The 24,533-nt window shown below is 51.5% G+C and overlaps 1 protein-coding gene across 1 annotated transcript in view; it reads left to right on the top strand.

Annotated features, from left to right (window-relative positions):
* Positions 1-24,533, top strand: part of ACAP3 (ArfGAP with coiled-coil, ankyrin repeat and PH domains 3) — a 44,525-nt gene that overhangs the window by 5,295 nt on the left and 14,697 nt on the right. Inside the window, exons 4-14 of the mRNA XM_029962407.1 lie at positions 15-68; positions 7,598-7,656; positions 10,522-10,705; positions 11,871-11,915; positions 12,325-12,420; positions 12,691-12,765; positions 13,592-13,603; positions 20,891-21,003; positions 23,125-23,176; positions 23,609-23,709; positions 24,136-24,247. Coding sequence (XP_029818267.1) covers positions 15-68; positions 7,598-7,656; positions 10,522-10,705; positions 11,871-11,915; positions 12,325-12,420; positions 12,691-12,765; positions 13,592-13,603; positions 20,891-21,003; positions 23,125-23,176; positions 23,609-23,709; positions 24,136-24,247 — 903 coding nt within the window. The remainder of the gene's footprint in view (positions 1-14; positions 69-7,597; positions 7,657-10,521; positions 10,706-11,870; positions 11,916-12,324; positions 12,421-12,690; positions 12,766-13,591; positions 13,604-20,890; positions 21,004-23,124; positions 23,177-23,608; positions 23,710-24,135; positions 24,248-24,533) is intronic.

The following is a 24,533-nucleotide window of genomic DNA, read 5'->3' as shown; positions in this document are numbered from 1 at the left end:
TGTTTTTTTTGCAGGAGTGCCTCGACAAATTCGGAGACAGCCTGCAGGAAATGATCAACTACCACATGGTAAGGTGCTGCTTCCTCCTGTCCCTTTGGGCGCTCCTGGCACCCTCTTCCTCGAGGCACTGACTGATGGTCTCCTGTGTTTGGTTTATGTGACACTGCACAAAGAAGGGTGAGGTTAGAAACCCTTTCCTCGGAGGGAGAACTCACAAAGGTTCCACTCCAGATGCTTTGTTCTTCTTTTTGGGTGGCAGAGAATTCTGTAGTGAGGACACATTGGGCTCTGGCTGTGAACAGCCTGCATGTTTAACCTTGTTACTGCAGATTTGGAACAGACCCTGAAGCCTGGGGCTCAAATTTGTGGCATTGGGACACCAGTGAGGCTGTGAATGGGTCAGTCCGAGAGCACTGCACTGTCCTGGGAGCAGCATCAGCTCTGTGCAGCTCTGGGGGGGAGGATTTTAACACACAGGACACATCATTGCTCCACTGAGCCCAAAGGAGGGCAGTGCCCAGATGTGGCTCTCCTGAGCCAGCTGAATCCCACTAAGAGAGCCCAAGGAGTTAAATTCTGCCCTTCCTCCATCCCAGACATCCAAAGAGGAAGGTGCCCAATGGGTGGCTCCTTGCCAAACCTGCAATTTGAAGTCTCTAAGCCTGTAAGAGCTCCAAGCACAAGTGCTTTAAAGTGAAGGAGCTTCAGGGTGTCAGCACTGGACTGACCCACTTTCCTCCACGGTGCCCCTGTCAGAGCACATTAAGCACAGTTCTTGCTTTTGGGATGCAAGATAACCACGTGCAGCTGGGGGAGAAGCTGCAGCAAGTCCATTTAATTATTTCATGAAGCAGGTGGAAGGGCTGCTTCCTAGTGAAACAATGACAGGGAAAAGGTACTGCACATTCAGGTCTCCCGGGACTGTGAATATTTGGGAGCAAACAGCTGTGCAGCAGTGCTGTTGGTGAGGAGAGAGGGAATAAATCAGTGGGAGCATCAGAGGGAAGCTGTGCTTGTGTCAAAGCAGAGACAGCCAAACCCTGATTCTCTGATGCTGCTCGAAGTTGATGTTAAAACCTTTGTGCCAAGGAGCATGTGAAGCCCTGAGAAGCTCCCCCCTTGATTCCAGGGATCACAACACGAGGAGTTAAATTCTGCCCTTCCTCCATCCCAAACATCCAAAACCTCCCAGAAGAGGAAGGTGCCCAAACCTGAAATTTGAAGTCTCTGTCTCACACATCCCAGCTGGGTGAGTGGTGCAGCCCCACAGCTGGGTGAGTGGTGCAGCCCAGCCCTGAGGGAGCAGTCCCAGCCAGAAAGCTCGGGATGCAGAGCTGTGTCTGCAGGCTCTGCTGCACCAGCTGTGCAGCTTCCCCTGGTCCCCTGCTCCTTGCAGGGACTGCTCTTCCCTCAGCCAGCCCAGCAGCAGAAGGACCCTTCCCAGAGCTGTCAGATGTGGGATCACCCTTCCCTGGTGACTCAGGGGCTCTCCAAACCAGCATTTCCCTACCCCCAGCTGCGTGCCCAGGGAATTGTGCTTCAACCTTCCCTCCTCCCCAGCCTCAGGAGAGCATCCTCCTCCCTTGATGTGCAGCAGAGTGAGTGCCTGTCCAGGAAATGGCTTTGGAATGACTGCTGCATCCTCAGCCCTTTCCGACAGGGGTTCAATTAGCTGGGTTATTTTTAGTGCTCTGTGTGTGTGTGTGTGTCTGTGTGTCTTGGCTCATCCACGCCTGAGGATCTCAGCTCGGAAACAGTTGTCAGTGCTTACTCCAGGAACGTGGCCAGGACAGTCTGTACAACTGGAACAAGTTAAAAAGAAGGGAAAGTATCCCCCCCCCTCAAGAAAATCAGTTGTTCTGTACTTTTATTGCCATAGCACGGGGCCTGGACTCGTCCTGATTCAGGCTCAGTAAAATCCAGGCTTAAAACTGCTTTGGGTGTGGAAGATGAACACACTGAGCTCTGGAGAATTCCCACCTTTTAATGCACAGGGAGGAGTAAACGTCAAAGCAACCTTAGGGGAAAGATGACAAGAGCTGATTTAGAGCTGGAGCCAGTGTCCTCTGCCTTTTTGTGTCCTCTCAGCCACGTGCCCTCTTTCCATTTTTAACTTTTACCAGCGCTCTGGTCATCCCTCCCTCGTGCTGGCTCCCAGGATTGCAGAGGGCACTGCTCTGTGCCTGCACCAGCTGGATTTTGGGCCAGTTAAAGCCATTTCCAAAGCAAAGCAAACCAACCCAGTGAACTCCTGCCTGCAGTGCAGGCTGAGAAGGTCCTGGAAGTTGTGCTCCAGGAGTTCCTGAGCTGTCCTCTGGAAGTGGCTGCCTCTCCCCGTGAGGGATTTCAGAAGTTTGGGCTCCTGGTTGTGTTAAACCTGCCTGACCCTGTTTTTCCTGGGAATGGCTTTGCAGGGGGAGACAGGGAAGGCTCAGACAGACTGAGGTGGATGGTGATGATGAGTAAGAGGTCAAGGAATGGATTTCCCCAGCTGGCTGTGTGGGATTTGACAGTGGGTTGGGGAGTGGCACTGCCCTGGAGCCCCTGAGGATGTGCTGCTGTAACATCCCAGCTCTGCAGCTGGGAGGCTGATTTTCCTTGCTGCTCCAGGGAAAACAGCCTTAGAAGGTCTTGGACAATTGACTTCCAAGGATGTTCTGTTCAGAGCAGTGTCTGGGAAAAAGAGTTTCCTGCTGATCCAATGCTGACCTCTTGAGGCCTCCCTGCACTGCAGATGCTGGGAGCAGAAAAGCCAAAGGTCCTGCTGGCAGCCCTGTCACCCCCAGTGACATTCCAGGCCCTGTCACCTCCAGCCACATTCCAGGCAGGATGCTGAGCACGTATTTCTTTTGGTGGCTGTACTGTGGAGGCAGCATTTTGCTCCAGGGGGCTGTCCCTTCCCTCTCCTGTGCTGTACTCAGCTTTTCCAACAGTGATCTGGTGTCTGATCCTCAACTGGGCATTAGATATTTAAGGGATAAAGATCCCCAGTCTCAGGCATTCTAGACCCAAAATTTCAGTTTGTGCAGGAGGAAAATACCTGGTAAGAAGCAAACACAACTGGCTCTGCTCTGTGCCAACCCCTTGGCACTGACACTGTCCAAAGCTGTCAGCATCCACTTCCCAGGAACTAGGGAAGGGAAGGCTCCAGTTTACCCAAGGACCAGAGGCAGTGAATGTGGGGCTGCAGTAACCCCTGGCAAGGCAGTTTTCCCACCAGCCCTGCACATGCCTTGGAAGGAAATCCCAGGATCTGCAGCACCAGCCTGTCACATTTACACACCAGCTCTCTTTCCCTCGCAGTTCCTTTCTCTGTGTGATCAGAAAGAGAAGAAAAGGGGAAAGGATGCCAGTGAAAGTGCTGCTGTGGTGGGATTCAGTCCCCCTTCAGCAGCACCGGGTACTTTCCACCCCAGATGTGACACGAGCACTGCCCTCCCCAGTGCTGTGTTGAGCTTCATTAAGTCCTGAGCCTTCCCCTCTGCCATAAATCACTGGGGCTGTGTCCCAGGGATCCTCCAGCAGGAGCAGGAGCAGCTTGCAGGGAAGGTTTAGCTCCGCTGAGCGAGCTGGGAAGCGTTTCCTGCTGACAAGAAGAAAAGCCACCCAAGCCGTGATGATGAGTCAGAGGGAGGCAGATGGCAGATGGCCCTGGGTCCTGCTGCAGTTCAGGGGGGAAGGAGAAGGAAGGGAAAGTGGGAAGTGCTTCCAAGCTGCCCGTTCTCCACGGGGCTGGGAGGACCACCTGCATTTCCCGACAGCGCTTGGGAAGGGTCCAGGTGCACCGGGGAAGGGGGAAGCATTTGTGGAGGCAGAGCTGCCATCTGACAGGGGGGATGCTTCTGTCACCCCCTGCCTTCCCAGGTTCTGCCACTGTGCCCCTGCTGCAGGGACTTTACCCTAGTCCAAAAAACGTCAGTGAGCTGCTGCCCTTGGAGTTTGGGGCCAGTGTGTGCAGTCAGGCCCAGCTCAGTGCTGAGCTCTGCAGTTCAGAAAGACTCGGTTTGTGGTGGTTTCTAGAATTTCTGGGGTTGTCTGCTTTCTAATTAGGGGAAAGAATCAGCTGCAGTAATAGGGAAGGGGTAGGAAAAGCACAAACCTAAGCACAAACCGGAGCTCTTGAACCTTTTGTGAGAGACTCAACTTCACCTTGGGTCAGAAGTTAGACTGTGCAGACACCCAACATGGAGAATAGAAGTGGTGTTTGGGCTTGTTTTCCAGATAAAAGGGTCAGGCTCCCATTCCCAGGCCACCAGGCAGCCAGTTCTCATTGCAATGCAGCACAAACCAGATCCCAGACAGTTTTGGGGGGAATGAGGTCTCCAGACTGGCCATGAGGGAGATCAGAGCTGGGGTGTGACTCATGGCCACTGTGGGGAGGGGAGAGCCTCCCTCATCCATGTGTCCCACAGCTGCAGAGGAAGCTCCACACCCTCCCTCTCCTCAGCTGGGGCAGGAGAAGGGCTGATTCCCTTCATGATCCCAAACTCATCCCAGACTGGGGCTCTCAGGGCACCAACAGGCTGTGATGGCCCTGCCCAGCTTTACCTGGGGCTGCCCCCACGCCCCACCTCACCCACACCTATTTAAGCTTCAAGGACTGATTTTTTCCAGCTTGGTGCTGGCTCTGCTTGGTCACCCTGGATCTGCCTGGAGCTCCCTGTGACCCATGGAGCAGCTTTTCCCAGCTCAGCTTCAGACCTGTGCCATCCCCCCAGCTTGAGAGTCCTGTGATCCTGGGCTGGTGAGACCCCTGCCCTCCCTGTTATCCCTCAGCTCCTGTGGCCTCTGCTGCTCCCTGAAAAATTCCCACCACAAATGGGGTTTTGTTGCCACCATTCTCTCCTCAGGCACCGTTCCCAAGTGCAGCTGGGATGTCCTATTTCTGAGCTCTGTTCCAGTCAGTGCTGAGGGAAGCAGTTCACAGCCAGGCAATCCCACTTTTTTTAGGCTCCTGCTTTGCTTTGGAGCCTGCTGGGATCTCCCCTCCTCCTGCAAGCTCCACAGGGAGCTGTAGGAATGGCATCCCTTTGGATCTCTGATGTCTTCTCTCCTGATTATAGCCTTCAACTCCAAGAATAACACGCTGAGCTGCTGGGCTTGCTTTTGTTTCTGGGGTGCCTGAAATTCCTAAAGCACAGGTTTGGGTTTCTCCTGTTGCCTCAGAAACCCGTGGTGGGAAAGTGAAATGTAGGATCTCGCTGCTGCTGGGTGAGAGGGATGTTCATTCCCTGTTCCACACACTGACCCTCCTCACAGATGTGTGTGAGTCATGGGCTGGACCTCTCCTGCCTTGGTGCAAGCAAAGGCAGAGAGGGTGGGGTGATGTTTGGTCTGGAAAATCTTAAAACAAATGATTTGTTCCAAGTATGTCTGGGAAAGGAGAAAAAGCCAAGGGTTGATTTTTCTTTTTTTTTTCCTTTTTTTTTTTTTTTCTTTTTTTCTTTTTTTTTTTTTTGTTTTAATACATTTGAAACTCCAGCTCTTACAACTCTCTTTATTCTGTGCTGAAAATTGAATGGAGGACCCACTTGACAATGTTCCCCTGGTGATGATCCTGCCTGCCAAAATTAATGCTGGAGCAATCAAAGTAATACAGATATCAGGCTGCTTGTCAGCAGAGATGCTGCTGGCAGGAAAGGCACGTTCATCACCTGGGATTCCCTCAGAAACCACTTGGCAATCCCTGCTCCAGGCTCTCACTGGATGAATCCCATCACAGGGCTGTGGGGCTCAGGAGCAGAGTATTGACAGAGCAGGAGATGGATATATAAATATATATATATAATATATATATAAATATATAAAAATATATAATATATTTTAATATGTATTTTATATATATATATATGGTCTGACTTCCTTTTCTGTGCAGTTTTCCTGCCCTGATACCGAGATATTTAAATTAAAAATCCCCACAGCAATGTCCCTGTGCCTTGGCAGTGCTGCTTATGTGATCACCACGAGTTCAGCTCCCTCTCAGTCAAACAGCTTCAGAAAGGAGCAGCTTTCTGAGCTCTGATTTTGAGCCTTGGACTGAACCCTCAGTGAATTCTCCTTCCCAGGCAGCAGGAGAACAAGCCCTTGCTGTGGCAGGAGGAGAGCATTGCACACAGACCTGGAGCATCCTACTGGGATCGTTGGAGGGAAATTCTGTCCTCCTGCAAATGCTTTACTGGGCTGTTCCAAGTGTGTGTCCTTTCCAGGCACCAGCTTGGAGCTCGTTTTTCCAGGCAGGAATGGCAAGGTGGGCGTGGCACTGCCCGGTGTGGCATCAATAAGAGAGAATAGCCTGGGTTTCTGTGGCTTCAGTCACACTGGTCCTGCCACAGCAGAGTTTGTGTAGCCTGGATTTGCTGTTTCTCAAGCTGAGGAAAGCCCTGTTCCTTTCATTTGACTTTTATTCCCTGGAATATCCCAGGGCACTTGTCTGCAGTCCCATCATCGTGTCCCTTCCTTTCCCTGATCCGAAGCAAACGTGTCACCCTGGCAGAAGCCAATGCTGGAAGCTCTCCAGGTGGAGGTGCAGGTGGGAACCAGATGGTTTCTTGTTGCTTTGCCATCCCTGGATGGTGTCCTGAGTGGAGGGAAGCACTCCCAATGCCCAAAATCACTCAGGGAAGCAGCTCCACATTGGAAAAGCTGCAGGCCAGGCCAGTGCCTCTTGGAGTGCTGCTGGAGGGAGGGAGCGGGTGCCAAGAGCAGTAAATAATTTACGTGGGTAAAAAAACACAAAGCTGGGTGGTCTTGGGGTTTTTCTTTCTTTCTTTCCCCCCTTGCTTTGCATCTGTTCATATTTAGAGGCTGTTTATGCTCAGCCAGTCCTGGCACGTTCTGCCAAGATCTCTTCTGTGTGAGGACAGAGAACTGCTCAGGCTGGGGGTCGTGGGTTTAGTTTTGGTCGTGTATCTCACTGTCTGTTTTTATTTGGCAATCATTTTAATCAGTCTTTCCCCCAGTCAAGTCTCTTTGGCCCGTGATGGCAGCTGGTGGGTGATCTCCCTGTACTTGTCTCACTCTGTGAGCTTTTCCATCTTACTTTCTCCCCTGCCTGGCTCAGGAGGGGGAGTGAGGGTGTAGGGATAATTTATCTTGTAAAGGAGAGTAAAATTTAAAAGGTTTTTAAGAACCGAGTCTCTCTTTTTGCCGTGTACTTGGACCTCTCCCCAGCGTGTGGCTGTTGGGATGTTCCCGGTTGTTCTGTCCTTCCCTGGATGTAGAGTTGAGGTACCAGTGCCCTCCTCTGGCAAAATGAGGAATTCGAGACTCGGGACTGTTCAAAACAGGGATATAAAGGCAACTGCTCCATGGAAGAGCACCATCTCTTCTTATGGAAGTATGTCGGGGGCATAGGTGTCTCTGTGAGATTCCCACCCCTGGCACAGCCTGTGGAATTCTGCAGGGATAAGGGAGTGCTGCAGCTGTGGGAAAAGGTATTATCTATTGTGACAGGCAGCAAGAAATGGACACCCCCAAGCCCTGGAGTGATGCTGAGTCCCTCCCACCGAAGCTCCTCAAGAGTGGTTATGAACTTTCTGTCTCCTCGAAGTTTCCGTGTTGCAAAACGTTTGAATTTCTTCCCCCTCCTCTCTTTCAGATCCTGTTTGACCAGGCTCAGAGGTCAGTCCGGCAGCAGCTGCACAACTTTGTGAAAGAGTGAGTGCTTGTCTTGTCTGTTTAGTCTTCAGCTTCTTCAGCTTCCATTGCACGTGTCCTGTGTGTGCTGGGAACAGAACCACCACCTCTGCCCAGCGGCTGAATTTGGAGCAGGATGACACTGGAGGGCAGAGGGAAGGGTCTGGTTTGTGTGATTTTGGTGCACTGTCACTTGGTCGCTCTGTTGGCAACCAGATTTCTCCATCCTGTTCCCAGCTCTGGAGTTAAAGCTGGACTTTTATCCCAAAGTCCATCTGAGAGCTGATCCTCCAGGTCAAACCCATCCCAGAGCTCAGATCCCTGCCTGCTCTGCATCTTGTGTTGTCTCAGACTCCATGCAGTGGTTTGAACCAGTGCAGAAGGAAGGGACTGTGCTACCAGCTGGCTTTGGGGTGCAGCAGAATCGTTGTGGTTTTGCTGCCCACAAAGCCTCACGAAATCAGAGCATCCCTGCTCTTCTGGAGTAACCTGAGCATCTCTGTGGGAGGTGACAGATGTGGGAGCCCTTCTCTGTGTGCAGGGAGCAGCTGACCAGCCCTGTGCCCTCAGCCTGGAGCTTGACCACCCCTTCAGAGCCATTTGCTAATGGGAAGCAGGTTTGCAGTGCCCTGGGGTGAGCAGAACATGTCCCATTAAGGCTGTTAACTCCCTGGGGTGCTGCAGGACCGGGCCCAGCCAGTTAATTGGATGGGGACAGTGTGTCCCTGGGATCCAGGCTGTCCCTGCTGCATTCCCACATTTCCTGAGTGCCTCTTTTCCCCAGGGCAGGTCCCTGGTGCAGGGATCCCACAGCAGCAAATATAGGTCAGAGAGGCAACTGAGGTCTTCACTAAGCAGGAGCTGGTTGCCATGGGAACGGGCTGAATCCCTCAGCAGCTGGGTGCTCTGATGGAGGGAGGGGGTCCCTGGCTGACCCCCCCCCCAATTCCTCAGCCCCATCTTCTTGCCCTGCACTCCCCCTACCCCCACTATCTTCATAATCATTTCTCTGACGAGCTCAGATTTAATCTGCTTAAGGCTCGTGCTGGGAAGGGGGAATTTCCACCTTGGGTTTGGCTCTGTGGTCCTTTCACCATCTTCCCAACTCCTTCTTTTGTGCTGCTCAAGCTCTGCACTCGCAGGCCCTGCAGCTTTGACATTTGCAGTGCTCCTGCCCCGGGTTGAAACATAAACTCCAGGCTTGGGACCATTTTTAGGAGCAATCTGCAGCTTCCTGGCTGATGCTGGGAACAAAGCAGCAACGGGAACTGTGCCCTGCGTGGTGATCCAGGCAGTGCTTGCCCTCTGCCTGCCCTGCCTGTCCCCAAGCCTTGCTGCTCCTTTCCTGGTTTATTTATGGGGTCACACAGGAGGGTCAGCTTGCCCTGGCCTGGTGTCAGCAGCCAAATGCTCTTTTAGCACCTTCCCAAACCACAGACCTTGCTGAGCAGGAGGGGTTTGTGAGCTCAATCTCGAGGCTGTGGTGGTGCTGCTGTTGGAGCTGAGCCTTTCCAGCAGGATCCCTTATCCCTGCTCCTCTCCATGGGGACATGCCCAGAGGAAGAAGCCATTCCCTCCAAAGCTGGATCCCAAATGATATAAATTGATATAAAATGATGTAAAATCCCCACAACCCTTTGCTGCAAATGACCCCAAACTGCAAAAAGTGCCCTTTTTTCTTTTTCCCTATAACTCAGCAGCTCTGAGCACTGAGGGTGATGTGGATGAGTAACAACCACCTGAACACTAATCCAGTCCCCTCTGTGTTCATTTATCCCTCCTGTACCTGGCCAGGGCAGATTCTCTTGGCCAGAGGCTCATCCATACATAGGGATTTGCAATTCCCAACAGTTTGCCCTAGGGCAGAGTTCAGCATTTAGTGTTTGTCCTGCTCAGCCAAGGCTCTTCATCTCCCCCCCAGGGTAAAGAATAAGTGGGTGCTGCTGTTTACTAACAGCTTGTAACTACTTTATAACAGTTTATAAATGAGATAAACTGAGCTCCCCTGGACAGAAAAGAAGTGTTTGTGGTAGAGCTGCTGTAAATCAGCATTGCTACTTCAACTCCTGAGGAACCAGGGCTGCTTTTAAGAGCTGATCTTCAGGGTCATGCAGCTCAAATCAAGTCCTGCCCGAGTAGTACCTGCTGATTTAAAAAAAATAATCAACAAAACTAAAAAAAAAATCTGCCTGTCACTGTGTCTTTACAGCCCCCTCTGCAAAGCAGACCCTGATCCTTTATGAAGTCTCTGGGCATAACTAAAACCTTGAAAGGGTCATGTATTTCTGAATGCAAATGTTAATAAATGTGCCTGTTGTGCAAGGGGAAAAGAATAGCCAAAAAATACCTGGATTTCACAGTCAGGCAAGACAGAATCAGCTTGAGACTCACATGGATGGCCTGGCTGCCCTCAATGCCCTGAACTGAGTTTGAAAATAGCTGATTTTACTCTTTTCACGGGGTGAAACATGAAACACGTGTTTGTGCAGGTGGGTTCTCAAATGTGCTGCTCCTCAGTTGTTCTGAGGAGTAACTGTGGCCTGTGTTTGGGGCTGGGGGCCACCTGGCCTGGCTCTCTGGATGCCATCTGGGGAGAATTTCCTGAAGGCTTTGAAGGCAGTGTGGAAAGAGCAGTGTCTTTCACAGAATCACAGAATCAACTAGGTTGGAAAAGACCTCTGAGGTCATTGAGTTTGATTACCAGTTGCCTCTGAAGAAAGACTTGGTTTAATCTGGTGCTTGGAGGGGTGGTTTAGAATCCCAGTGGCATCCTCAGCAGGATCTGGGAGTGACCCCAGTGTGGCTCGTTGCACCTCTCCATGCCCTGGTGTCAGGGATGTTCTGGCTGCTCTGTGACAGTGATTTCTGTCCCCCTCTGGGTTCCAGTGACGTCAGGAAGTTCAAGGAGACCAAGAAGCAGTTCGACAAGGTGCGGGAGGACATGGAGATCTCGCTGGTGAAGAACGCCCAGGCCCCCCGGCACAAACCCCACGAGGTGGAGGAGGCCACGGGCACCTTGACCATCACCAGGAAGTGTTTCAGGCACCTGGCCCTGGACTACGTGTTGCAGGTTGGTGGCAGTGCCCCCCTCCCAGTTCCCACTGGGCCTCCCAGTGCAGAACAAGGGACAAAGGGACAAGTAGGGGTCTTCCTGCTGCGTTCAACAGGGATTGCTGATCCCTTTTGCCCTCTGCCCCCTGAGGCAGGGAGTCCTTAGGATGTGTTTTCATTCCTGAGAAGAAAAATCTTTTTTTTTTTTTTTTTTCAGTTAGAGAAATGAAACTATTTTTTTTTTTTCAGTAAGAGAAATAAAGTGGCTCAGACTGAATTTCCATTCCCAGCAGGGATTTCCTCCAGGAACACTCACTCCCTGCTCCCACAGAGTGGTCAGGGGTTTGACTTTGAATCCTTCATAGCTTTCCTGGCAGGTCTGTGCTCTCAGGCAGTGGGTGGGTTAAGCAGAGAAATTCAGTGTTACCACTGCTGCCTGTGTGTCCCCACGAGCTGTCACTGCTGCAGCATCAGCTCAGACCATCTGCTGACAGTTCTGCCTGACCAGGAGACAGTCTCTGGTGTCCTATCCTCTGGGCAATGCTTTCCCCTCAAAGTATAAATCATGCATGTTGTTGGTGCTCTAGCACTGCCATTTTTTTACATCTTTATTTCCTGGTGAGGTCACTCCATAATAAGCTCCCTCCATTTCTCCCACTGACGAAGAGGGAGAATTCCTTGATTGTGCTGATGCATTGCTGGGGAGGTTTCTCTGTTGGTCCCCTTCAGTTTTGAAATGTGCAGCCATGAACTTGCCCAGGTATCCTTTGGTGTTTAATTAAGGGTTCAATGAGGAGAGTTATTTTATTCTTTTATATCCATAATGTGGTACCCGCTCGAAGAAATTTTCAGTGACCTGATTTATCAATTTATCAGTGACCTGATAAGTTGAACATTTCCTTCACTTGGCACCAAAGGGCACCCTGGGGTCACTGTTTGTTCCAGCCTGTGTGCAGACATCCACCCCCAGTGACCTTGGAGCAGCCCAGGTCAGAAAAGGCATTTTTATCCCACCTGGAACTCCTCAGAACTGCCTTTACTGGGGAACTTTACTCTGGAATTGTGCAGGGGATGCTCTGTGGGTGCTGCTGGGGGTATCACAGCCCAGAGGGCTGTCCCAGCAGGCTGCTCATGGCTCTCCAAGCCAGGCTGGTGCTGAGATTTGTGTCCTGGTTCCTCCCCAGATCAACGTGCTGCAGGCCAAGAAGAAGTTTGAGATCCTGGACGCGGTAAGGGCTCCCTGTGTTTCCTGGGGCTGCTCTCAGTGAGCCCATGCAAGGCAGCCCCTCTCCATTTCAGGTTGCAGGGCTCCACATACCGGCTGCCTGCCCTGGAGATACTGTTGGCACTGCTCTGGGGGCTGCAGGTATGGCAACAGAGGGGAGCTGGAGGGCCAGCAGGATCCTCCCCAGGGGGGGAATTTTCAGGGGTGCAGGACACTCCTTTTCTGCTTTGTGCTCACAGCAGGCGGAAGGAATTGTGAGAGGAAGAAAGGAGAAGAGGGAGAGGCATCTAATGGAGAGATTGCTTTGGGAAGGGAAAGTTAGACCTAGTTTTGTGGGTAAAAAGGGATTAGGGCTTTTCACACCTCATTTTGTCCCAGAACCTGTTGTGACCCTGCTGTTGTTCCCTCCCCAGATGCTGTCCTTCATGCATGCCCAGTACACCTTCTTCCAGCAGGGCTACACTCTGCTCCACGAGCTGGATCCCTACATGAAGAAGCTGGCCACGGAGGTGAGGCCACAGGGAATGTCTGAGAGGGGGAAAGCACGTCCCTTTTTCCTGTTCCCACACATCAGGGAGTGGTTGGAGCATGGAGGCTGGCTGGGGTGACACTTGTGGGGTGACAGCCAAGGGCTGTGGTCGCTCAGTGCACACCCAGACACAGCCTGTTCCCTTCTGGTGGGGATGTTAGGAAGGGCTGGTGTGACCCCAGAGCAGGACAATGGCTCACAGACCTCCTTCCTGACTCTTCTGCCTGTTTGTCCTTCTCCCTGCCTTTAGCTGGACCAGCTGGTGATCGATTCTGCCGTGGAGAAGAGGGAGATGGAGCACAAACACGCCCTGATCCAGCAAAGGGTGAGTCCTGGGGCTGCAGCCTGGTGCCAGCAGCACTTGTGTCCACCTGGATCCCGGTGGGAGCTGCCAGCTGGGGAGGGGCCTTGCTGGGTCAGGCCTTCCCAGCCTGGAGATGAGGGATAACCCCGGGGGTGCTGGGATCAAAGGCAGGATGTTCAGCCACTGACTCATGGAAGGGAGATGGGCACAGGCAGGACCCCCCTTGCCAGGGCACCAGGGGGGGTTTCCCAGCTCTGCCACTGACCTGCTGTGCCTCTGAGCAAACCTTCCTGCTCACTTTGTCTCCCTCTTTGCTGCCGAGGGCATGGGGATCGTTCTTTAAATGTTGCTCTGTGGATGTCTCTGAGGTGGAGGAGTGGATGCAGTGGTTTGGAATCGCCTGTGGAAAGGGCTGCAGAGCAGAGCTGGTTTTTGGGGAGATATTAGAGCCTTTTATCCCACCCTTCCTTTCCCTCTCCTCTCCCCCAGCCTCACATCCTTGCCCTGGCTGGGCAAACCAGCTTTTAGCCCACCAGCTGTGTGATCTCCAGCCAGCACTGGGGTGTCCCTGCCACCTCTCCCTGCCTTGCCCATGGTGAGGCAGCAGCCTGGCAGCACTCCCGGGTGCCCAACCCACCCAGATGGGCAGAGTCCCTGTGAAATCATCCAGCAGATGGACGAGGGGATGCCCCTGTGGCACCCACAGGCAGGACTTGCCTTTCCTTCAGGCCCAGGGAGCTCACACTTCACTGCAGGGGTGTCAGTCTGAGGCTTGCAGAAATATCGACTAATTACTTATTTTTTCTTTTCCTTCTCTTCCTCCTGGACTGCTGGCCTGGCCCTGCAGACCCTCCTACAGGTGAGTACCCACATGTATTTCCTTCTTCTGGCATCTTTATTTCTCAGAACTTGCTGCTCTGGATATTTACCAGATATTTACAATATTTACCAGATATTTACAATATTTACCAGATATTTACAATATTTACCAGATATTTACGATATTTACCAGATATTTACAATATTTACCAGATATTTACGATATTTACCAGATATTTACGATATTTACCAGATATTTACGATATTTACCAGATATTTACGATATTTACCAGATATTTACGATATTTACCAGATATTTACGATATTTACCAGATATTTACGATATTTACCAGATATTTACGATATTTACCAGATATTTACGATATTTACCAGATATTTACAATATTTACCAGATATTTACAATATTTACCAGATATTTACAATATTTATTGTGCTGCCTTTGAAAGCAACACCAAGAAGCCTTGGTGTGGCATCAGTGGTGTCACCCAAGCTGGAAATGTCATTTTTAAAGCCCAGTTTTAAGTAAATTGGGTTTCACCCTCATCAAATTGGTTTTCAGCCCTGTGCTAGAAGAAGGTTTTGGCTGCCTGTGCTCTGTGTGATGCTCAGCTGTGACTCAGTGTTGCAGTGGCAGCAGTTCCTGGTGTGTTTTTGGTGCCTGGAGCCTTTGCTGGCTCTGGTGGGAGGAGTGTGTGTCTGGCAGGCACTTGTGTGGATCAATACTTCTGCACAGAAGGAATTTGAAGTGGCTGTTGTTTCCTCTCTAATGCTCTCTCTCTCCAAAAAATGTCATAACCCTCGAGATGGGGACAGAACCAGCTTTGAAAGCTGCTGAGTGCTGTGCCCTGGGAATGGCCTGGGCATGTGCTGCCTCTGCTGAAGTGTTCTGAGGGAGGGGGAGAGTCCATTTGTGAGCCCTCAGGTCCCCTGGGACTCTGCTGGAGTGATGACTTCATCCAAGGGGACGTGGAAAAGCTCTCCAGGGCAGGGCCTTTCACTCCAGTCCCTTCCTGGGGCTGAGAGAGCTGAACATCCTCACTGCAATTTAGGATTTCGAGCTTCCTGCCTGGGACTCTTTTATGAGCTGCTTTTCAGCTGCTCTGAGTCTGTGCTGCTCTTCCCTTTGTGATGGAGCAGGGTCCCCAATTCCCCTAATTCCCCACAGCATTTAATTGAATATATATCGTCCTGCTGAGCCCACAAAACCCTCTGGTCCCTTGAAAAATGTGGAGATTTAGTTGTGCTTAATTAGAGTGGTGCCATAAATATAATCTTTTCCTCACTAGTGTCTTCCCAAACAGACTTCCTTTAACCCAGGAAATCTGGGTTAAATAATACATTTTGAAGTGTTTTTGGAGGGGTGGGAGCTGTGCAGATGCTGAAGGCAGGGAATTGTCCTTGGACAGCTTTGTGAGGTGTGGGGGAAGCCTCCTGAGAGCCCAGTTTGTAAGGAAATGGTCTGTGGCATTTTGTTTCATTATTGATTTAATTTAAATGAATCTGGTGGGAAAGAAAAGCTCATCACAAATCTTGACTGTTTTGTTTGCTGCTGTAATTCAGGTAATCTGGAAAAGGCAAACCTGGGAATTTTTCATAGTGACAAAAGGGTAGAGAAAGGATGATGATGTTTAAACCAGTCCTTCCTCCCGAATCCTTCCACTGCACCAAAACTGAGAGTCCTGGCTCTAAAAGTGGGAGATGTTGGATTGGATATGAGGGAAAATTTCTCCACTGAAAGGTGGCTGGGCATGGGAACAGGGGTGGGATCACTGGGAGTGCTCAGAACCGTGGGGATGTGGCACTTGGGGACGTGGTTTGGGGGTGAACACTGTGCTGGGCTAAGAGTTGGGCTTGGTGGTGTTAAAGGACTTTTCCAACTTCATTGATCTTGTGATTCCAAGAACTATTTAATCACTATATGTGATTCCAAGGGCTATATAATCACTATATGTGATTGATTCCAAGGGCTATATAATCACTGTATGTGATTCCAAGGGCTATATAGAAGCTCCTTTCCAGCCTCACACCTTTCCCAGCCCGGAGCAGTTTGGGAAGCAGTCGTGCCTCTCTGTTGCCCATGTGGGGTGCCAAGGCAGAGCTCTCTGCCTCATTTAGCCCAGCTGGTGGATAACAAACCAGGGGCCAGATGGCACCTCAACCCCCTGAATCCCGTGGCTGGAATGACTGGCCCGAGGGTGGCCCTGCTCCAGGAGCTGGGGAAGCAGATCCCAGGGAAAAGCAGACAAGCCTGGCTCTGTTAAGGTCAGGGAGGCACCGGGTGAGCATCCTGCTGTCAGCTCAGCTCTGTGCTGCCTGGCTTCTCCTGCCAGCTGTATGGTAATTAGCCCCTGCTCTAAGCTGATTGCCCCTGAATAGGAGGCTCGGGGAGGGGGCCAGCGGGTGGTCCCCAGGGACCAGCAGCCTCCCGGAGCCCCCTCGCTCTGCCAGGGGCTGAAGGCAGAGCTTGGAGCTTCCCAAAAATAAAAAAAAAGAAAAGGAGGAGGGGTAAAGGAGAAGGGGCTGTGAAAGAAATCCCTCCTTCCTCGCCAGCCCCCGGTGCTGAGCAGAGATGCTGCTCTAGAGAAGGAGAGCTCAGCTCTGCAGGGCGGGAGCAGCAGAGCCTCCCTCGCAGCTGCAGCATGAAGATTTTCGGCAGGCTCGAGTACCTCCTGGTAAGGACACTCCTGCAGGGATGCCTGGGCTCGGGGGAGCAGGTTTAGGGTTCCCTTTTCCCTTGGGAATTGCGCCTTGCTCGCTGGTGGGACCCCAAACAAACCGCGTTGTGCTGCTGCGAATTTTCGGGTCCTGTCTGCGGGCTGGGAGGGCTCTGGGGCAGGGCACGGGGCTCTGGGCATCATCTCCTGCCAGGGAGAGCGTTTGGCATTAGGAAAGTCGAGAAACAAAAGATCTGCCACTGGGATTTGGCCAGGATGGGTGGAAGCTGTCTGAGCAGAGCGGGATCGGAGGTGGAGGAGCCCTCCTCCAAATTCCATCTGCTCCGAGGGGCTGGGGTTGGACACGGCACAGGCAGAGAGGGGAAAAGAGCCAGAGAGAGCAAAGCCTGAGATCCAAACAGGCACCAGGAGAGAAGACCAAGTGCAGGCACTGGGGTGTGTGTGGAGGGGGGTGTGTGCATCCTTAGGGAATGGGAATACTCCTTGGAATTGGGTTTTCTTGGCAATCAAACAGCCAAACCAGGCACAATTTCCAACTGGCCTCCAGGAGTTGTGTTCAATGCATGGATGTTGTTAATGTGCCTGATGTTATTGTGAATATTGAGCATCACTGGATGCCCAAGAAGGCACTTTTGGATGAAAGCCTTTGTCTCCTAAGAGGGAAAGCATGTGTTGGTGCTTATCCTAAATGGTATTGATGGAAAAGAAAATAATATGGAGGTTTGGTAGTAAGAGACATTTCTTTGAGTATCTAAGAACTGAAATGAGTCCCTGCTCGTGCTTGCTTAGGTTTGACAGTGTTTTCTATCAGTGAAAACCAAAATATTGTAGAAAAAAAGAGAGTGATGTTATTTCCGTGCTGAATTGATAACTGAGGGAATAATGCTGTGACTTTTCCAGGCAGAGCCATTGCCCTAGTGATTGTATTTCTTTTAAAGACTTTTAAGGAAGTCTTGGTATTTTAGAAGAAAGGTCCTACCTGTTTTCAGCCAGGGGTTGTGCTTTTTGGGATAGGAATGAACCTAATGGTGAGACCTTCCTCCTTCAGTGGGAATGCTCTTAGGCAGGGGGGCTCCTTCCCTGGAAGATTCTCTCCCCCAAAGATTCCAGGCTGTTGAGGGGCAGCTTCACTCTTCATATTCCATCTGCTCACTGATGCTGGAGGGCTATTTAATTTAATCAGCCGTTTTCTCTGCATGAAATGCTCATTTCTGAGGAGGAATTGGAGGAGCTTGGCTGGCCTCTTGCTGGACTGGGGAGTTCTGGGTGGGCCACGAGGCCACCTTCAAATTAGGATTTCCCTTTCTTTTTTGCCCCCATCCCCTTTTCTTTTTTTATCCTTTCCTGAGTCTGTCCATGCCCTGTGCTGGGGTTTTTAATTTCCATTTGCTGGTTTGGAAGCATCCACATTAATGTCCTTTCTCCCCCCCCTCCTCTCTGGACGTGTCTCTCGGAATGTGTTGTGTGACTTCGCTGTTGCTCCAGCAGTTCCCATGGAAACCATCGTGGTGGCCTTTCCAAAAGAATATCAGTTCCCAGGCAGCCTGGTGGGTGAACTGGGAGTGACAGGAGGGGACAGTGAGCGGGGTTGCTGTGATTTACTGGCAGTCAGGGAGGGAAAGGGAAGCAGATGATGGCAGAGTCCTGGTGTCTTATTTTGGAAGGCGTCCGATTTCTCGTAGCAGGGTGTGATCCAACATGTCACTGCTGTTCTGATCCTGCCTGCACATGCTGCTGGAGCCAAAGCCATTCAGATCCCTGTCCTGGGAAGCCTTTTCCTGTGTCAAGCATTTGTTCTCCTTGCAGAGACAATGAGGTGCTAAATGCAGGCTTAATAAATCAGTCCAGGCTCACTTAGGACAGACTTGCCTGCTCTGTGTGTCCTGTTGCAGTGAGGGGGTGAATTCAGCAGGAGGTTGTTGGTTAAAATCATGCATTAAAATCTCTAGGAGAAGGAGGAGGCATGAGATGTGCTCTCCACTGCATCCCTGGGGGAGTCACAGAGACTGGAGGCAGAGCTGATGCTGTGCTGGGCAGGGGCAGTGTCTCAGCCAGGGCCCTTCCACTGATTCCCCAGAACTAAAAAAGGATCAAAATCCCTTTGTGCCAAGGAATGGAACAGATACAGGGGCACATTAGGGGCAGGGATTGCCTGTCACACATCTGTGCCTCCAGCAGTGGGCACACCCACCATGGGGTCCCATCACCAGCATGATCTCGTCAGGCAGAGTCTGAGCTGGCTCTGACTTGGAATCACATTCAACAGATGTTCCTGTAACTCCCTTTTCCAGGGATTTGTCCTCTCTTCCAATGGCTGTGGTAAGAAGGTTCCTTGGATGGGCTGGAGCAGAAGCTGTGTGTAGGAATCCATGGGTCAGGCCATCCTTCAGGCTCACTCTGCTGTGCTGGAGGTTTCACAACTGCACTTGCCTTGGCTTTGCCTTTCTGAGCCATCTCTGCCCTTTGCCTGGCTGAGAAAGGAGAAATCATATCGATCATGGGCGTAAATTCTGGATTTTCCTCACCCTCTGCTTTCCCTCCCTTTGGCTTTCAACACTCCCAATGACTTTGCAGCAAAGACTTTGAGTTCTTTTAAGCCCAGTGCAGTGGAATGGAACAAAGTGGCCCTGAGGCCTCGTGCCTGGGGGTGCTGGGCAGGCTGGTCCTTCTCCCTCAGATCTCTCCCTTGATTTGGACTCGCTTTACAAATCCAACCTCCAGCCCTGGTGACTGTTCTGCCCTCAGCTGCCCTCCAGGAGTCCTGTGGGTAGCACTGGGGTTGCTCAGGACTCCCAGCAGCAGAAATATGAGCAGAATTTGGCCCGGGGACCTCGGCTGAGTCATCCCAGCTGTGTGTACCCTTGGTGGGTTGGGGTGTAACCTTCTCAAACTGGCCTTGGTGTGGGGCAGAGTTCCTTCCAAGGCAGGGAACAGCTCCATGTGCCTTCAGCTGTGCAGCTCCAGCCATTTAATTGGTAGAGGTGTGCTCCAATCCAGCTTAAATGAGGTTAAATTCACACCTGGCTTGACTCCACTGCTTTTCAGTGGATTTACCCACTGACGTAGGTGGCCCATCTGTTCCTCCTGCACTCCCCAGCAGCAGATCCTCCTTACCACCACTCTGCTTGATAAGGGCAGCTGAAGAAGTCAGGAGATTAGAACTAGACCCTCCCCCTGATTTTTTTCCCCAATTCCACAAGGTGAGTGAGGCACAGCTAAATGGTCATTTTTAAGATGTTTTTTGGAAGCATTTCGCCCCCCAACTCTTCATCAAGGTCCAGGTTTTCAGCTGTTTGCATTATTTATCATAAATCAGTGCAGATTCTCATCAAATACACAGAATTGTCACTTTGGAACAGCTCTGCAAAAAATCACACACTGATTTGGAGGAAAATTCCCTCCAGCCTTTGTTTGCAACATGGACATGATAGACATCTGCAGAAGAGGAGCCCTGTGGGATTCACCCTCTTAGGGCAAGGAAATTTGGAGCTGAGCAGAGCCCTCTTAATTGGGTGCCTTGCAGCACTTTCCAGTGGCTAATTGGGCATCATGCTGCCTTTCCAAGGAGTCACTGTGGCCTGTCCCATTGGATCTCCTCCTTCTGGATCACTGTTATTCCTGTCCTGACACCTCCCAGGCACGTTTGCATCTCTCTTGAGCGTGGAAATAACTCATCTTAATGAGAGCCAAGTGCATGTTGCCTGGCAACACGGCATCACCGGGGTCTGCTGAGCCAGGGGAGGCAGCTGATGGGGCTGTTTGCACTGCTGTGCCTTTGAACCGAGGTGCACAGGGGGAAACATTTGCTCTGGAGAGAGGGAGGTGTGGGTGGGGTGGATGATTAGGGTGCAGTCAGTGAGCAACGTGCCTCGGTTCCCCAGGTTGGAGGGGAAGTTGTCGCTGTTCCATGACCCAGTTTCTCCTGGGAAGGAGGCAGCCCATGGCCCAGGGAGGCAGATCCCACGTTCTGGAGAGCAGCTGCTATTCCCTCTGCTCTGTGTCAGCTGTCAGAAGCCATGAGCTCTCCCTGGTGAGTCGGTGCCGAGCTGACAAATCAGCTCTGACTGGTGGCACAGCACGGAGCAGGGAGAGGGTGCAGGCTGGAGATGGCATCTGAGGATAGCTCATGAGCATGGCACTGATAACTCTGCCCCTCCAGAAATCAGCACGTTTTCCTTGTGTGGAAAGGCTGGGGTTTGCTCTCCTCCTGGCCCCTTGCAGCACAGAGGGGTGGCAGCAGCTTTGCTGCCTCACTTGGCCAGTGAAAAAAAGCACCTCGTGCTTTATTTCCCACTGCAGGCTGACCCAAATATTGGGAGTTTTTAGCCCTCACCTGCCTTTCTCCTTACCAGCTACCAGAGGAGGAAAATGCAGCGTGTCCAGTGCCTTCCTGCAAAGAGCAGGGATGGATAAACTCACTGGAATGGGGGTAATTCCTGACTGCTCTCCATGGCTGCAGCCCACGAAGGCAGAGGATGTGCTGTGACAGGCAGCTCTGCCTGAACCTCGGGCTTCTGACAGATGTTTTTCTCTTCCTGATGGTTTGATCAGACTCATCTCCACCTAGAGATGATCCAGATGGCCCCAGGAATGCAGCCATGCCAGAGGCTCAGGCTCTCTCTGTTTTCCAGGACTTCTCCTACGATGACTCGAAGGTGGAGTTCAATGTGGACGCCCCAAATGGAGTGGTGATGGAAGGTTACCTCTTCAAGAGAGCCAGCAATGCTTTCAAAACATGGAATAGGTGAGCAAGAACCCATATTCCATTTGATATTTGGGCTGAGACTCTGCACAGGAACACACCTCCCTTTAGTGAGCTCTGACTGACTGTTACCATCACTGGAAGGATTCTGAGCCAAGTAGTTAAAAGCTGAGTAGTTAAAATAGCTAAAAGTGAGGTTGGTTTGAGAGTTTCTGCAGTTTTAGTGCCTTCCATGATGGGAGAAGGAGCAGGTTCTTTTCAGGGAGGAGAGGGCACAGTGCAGCTCAAGGCTTGCCCTGGGAAAGCTGCCCATTTATAACAATTAAGAGAGACACCAGAACCCAGCAGGATGTGCCAGGAGTGTCAAACCTGCCTGTTTTGGGACAGGGACATCTGTGAGAGTGGAAATATCAAGTGTGCTGCCAGGAGCTGAGAAATGGCTTTCAGTGCCCTGACCCTGCTCTTAATAATTTATCCATATTTCATCTGATAGCTCCCTGGGAATGCCTGGCTCATCTGCCTCCTGCACCAGCCAGGAGCCTCTGCAGCTGCCAGAGACCTTGGAAAGTGGAAGAAAAGGTTTCATGTTCTCCCCCTGGTCGATATTTCTATGTTTAGTTTTCCCTTGAGACAGTCAGTGGGTTTCACAGACGGTGGTACAAAAGGATTCAAACCCTTCCAGTGGGTTTCTAATGCATGAGATCAATGCTGGTCTGACCTACATTTCCTCCTCTCACATAACAGGGAAATGATAGAATATTAAAAGATCTTTTACTTGGCTGTGGGATGCATGCAGAGGATACTGGAATGTGCTGCTGTTAGGCTTTGGAATAAATAAGCACTAAATGCTTCAGTGAACAGTTTGTGGTATGCACAGAAACTGCCTGTATTTGCATGGAAAAAAAGACTTGGAATTATTAAAGATTTCTGAATTGGCCAGATAAGCAGCTCCTTCTCTTTGAAGCTTCCCTGAGTGCTGAGGAGATTCCAGACAAATTTAGGGTAATTTCTCAGCCCTCAGGCTCTCTGATCCCCTGACAGTCAAGGACTAAGTTTGCACTTGGAGGAACCAGTGCAGCAGTGTTTGAGCTCAGTGCTCTGGGAAGGTACCTTAGCTGAATTTTTATCACCTTTTTAGGATTCCCTGCTTGGTGTCCCTTGAGCAGAGTCCAGCCTTGGTCCACAGTGTGGCTGCTGTCCCTGCCCCCCTGTGTTTCTGTGTAGCAGAATGTCCTTCCAAAGCCTGGCAGGTTAATGCTGAGACCTGTGCTTGGCTTTTGGGATGGAGAGGAACAATTCCAGGCAACTCCCTTCTCCTTGCAGCTCCCCTGGCTGTGCATTCATGGGTCACTCCAAAGGGCACTCACCCTGGAGGGAAAATGCCCCTCTGGGACTGTTTTTCCTGATATCTGAAGTAACGTCGGCGTCAAGGGCTCCAAGTTTTCCGTGCCCTCAAATCCCAGTTATCCTCCTACACCCCAGTCACACAGAGGCAGCAGCCTCCCCCCAGCTATATCCATCTCTTCAATCCCACCCACCCTCAGCCAGTTCTGCCCACAGCTCAGCTATTCCCAGCTCCTGGAGCCCACTCATCACCTCCTCGCTGAGCTCAGCCCCTCTGGCAGAGCCTCCCCCTCACGGGAGCAGCAAAATCCTCGTGGAATCCCAGAATATCCTGAGCTGGAATGGACCCACAAGGATCATTCTGAGGAGCTGAGCAGAGCCTGCAGCTGTCACAGAGTGCTCCCAGATGGATGGGATGGCCTCCAGTCACCTGTATTTTCCCATTTCTCCACAGACACATCAAGTCCTTTTGTTCTCTTTTATCAGTTTAATATTTCAGCCGTGACAAGAGAAAGGGAATCCTGTCTCATCTCATTTTCCCCTCATTCTTTTTCCAGCTGATTATGTCATACATGCTCTCAGTAACCCCCTGCTGCAACCCTCAGACTCCTTCTGTTCAGGTGTTCCAGAACCTTCTTCCTGAAAACTTCGTGGTGGTCGTGGCTTCCTTTGCCCTCCACGAAGGTGATCAGGTTGCTAAATAAATTATCCTCCTTTTAAATGGAGATATAAAGGGAAACATCCTGCTCTGCCACAAGCTGCCTCTCTGTAGCTCTGCAGTTTGCCTGTCCTGATGTCTGTCTGTCTGTCTTCCCTCAGGAGGTGGTTCTCCATACAGAACAGCCAGCTGGTGTACCAGAAAAAGCTAAAGGTCAGTGAGGCTGCCCCAGATGACCCCAGAGGATAAGCCAACTGCTCTGGTGTCCTGCTTTGCTGGGGACTCCTGCTCCGTGGTGGGGAGAGGGGTGGAAGGATCAGAGGGACAGCAAGCCCATTACTGTGGCCAAGGTTAGACTGTGCTGAGAGTGAAGTGTCAGCAGATGGGGTTTGTTAAATAAATGTTTATTTAGATTAAACTTTCCTGTTCAGCTGAGGAAGTTGGTGGGGTCCCCAGCAAACCTGCCATGTACGTGTTGCCCTGTGCTTTTCATTCCATATAACCCCTTCCCACAGCCCTGGAGGGTTGGGCTGGGCTGACTCTGCCCTCTCTGCACTCTGTGCCAACAGCAGGGTTTGGGAAGGAGTTTTCTGGGCTGTGACACGGATTCAGGAGCCCTCAAGGCCCCTATTCTCCCCCTTGCAGGATGTGCTCACGGTGGTGGTGGAGGACCTGCGGCTCTGCACCGTCAAGCCCTGTGAAGACATAGAGAGGAGGTTCTGCTTCGAGGTGGTCTCACCTACCAAGTGAGTTTGGTGGCTTCCCCAGGCCATCCTCGTGGGAGCTGGGCTGTGCATGGAGCTGCAAGAGATGGGATTGGAGCAGATGCTGCCCTGGGCTGTTAAATTGTGGCTGGGAGATGCCGTTGCCTGTGCTCCAGGGTCCCTGGGAAGTTTGTCAGACACCAGCATAACTGAATCTAGCTTATGGATTCCAGCTGATACGTTACACAAGCCAAATTATATGTTATATATTATATATTATACCTAATATACATCTAGGTAGTGCACCTGTCAGTGTCTGAAGAGGGAACAGCCCTGACAGTGCAAACTTGCAGGATTAATTTTTGCCCCTTCGCTACCCGCGCTGGGATGTCCAGGCTGAGGAAGAAGGGGAACAGTCTTGACCAAAATGTCCTTTTGCTCTTCCCAACTGCTCCCCTGCCTTTCCAGGAGCTGCATGCTGCAGGCTGACTCGGAGAAGCTGCGCCAGGCCTGGATCCAGGCAGTGCAGGCCAGCATTGCCTCTGCCTACCGGGAGAGTCCGGACAGCTACTACATCGAGGTGAGGGAGGAAACATCCCTCATTTCCCCCTTTCCTTCTTGAATTAGCACCAGTTTGTTCTTCTCCTGTCAGTGCCTCTGCTGGGCAAAGCCTGGTTCATTCCACAGAGCTCTGCAGAGTCCTTGAACCCCCTGCAGCGCTACAGGCTGGGGACAGAGGGGCTGGAGAGCAGCCAGGCAGGGAGGGAGCCGGGATTTGGATGGACAGGAAGCTGAACAGGAGCCAGAGTGTGCCCAGGGGGACAAGAAGGCCAATGGATCCTGGCCTGGCTCAGGAACAGGGTGGC

The sequence above is a fragment of the Manacus vitellinus genome, unplaced genomic scaffold (assembly GCF_001715985.3).
Source record: "Manacus vitellinus isolate BGI_N305 unplaced genomic scaffold, ASM171598v3 scaffold_46_pilon, whole genome shotgun sequence".
NCBI classification, from domain to species: domain Eukaryota; kingdom Metazoa; phylum Chordata; class Aves; order Passeriformes; family Pipridae; genus Manacus; species Manacus vitellinus.
The sequence above is the reverse complement of the archived record's forward strand: the minus strand, read 5'-3'. Positions and strand labels throughout refer to the sequence as shown.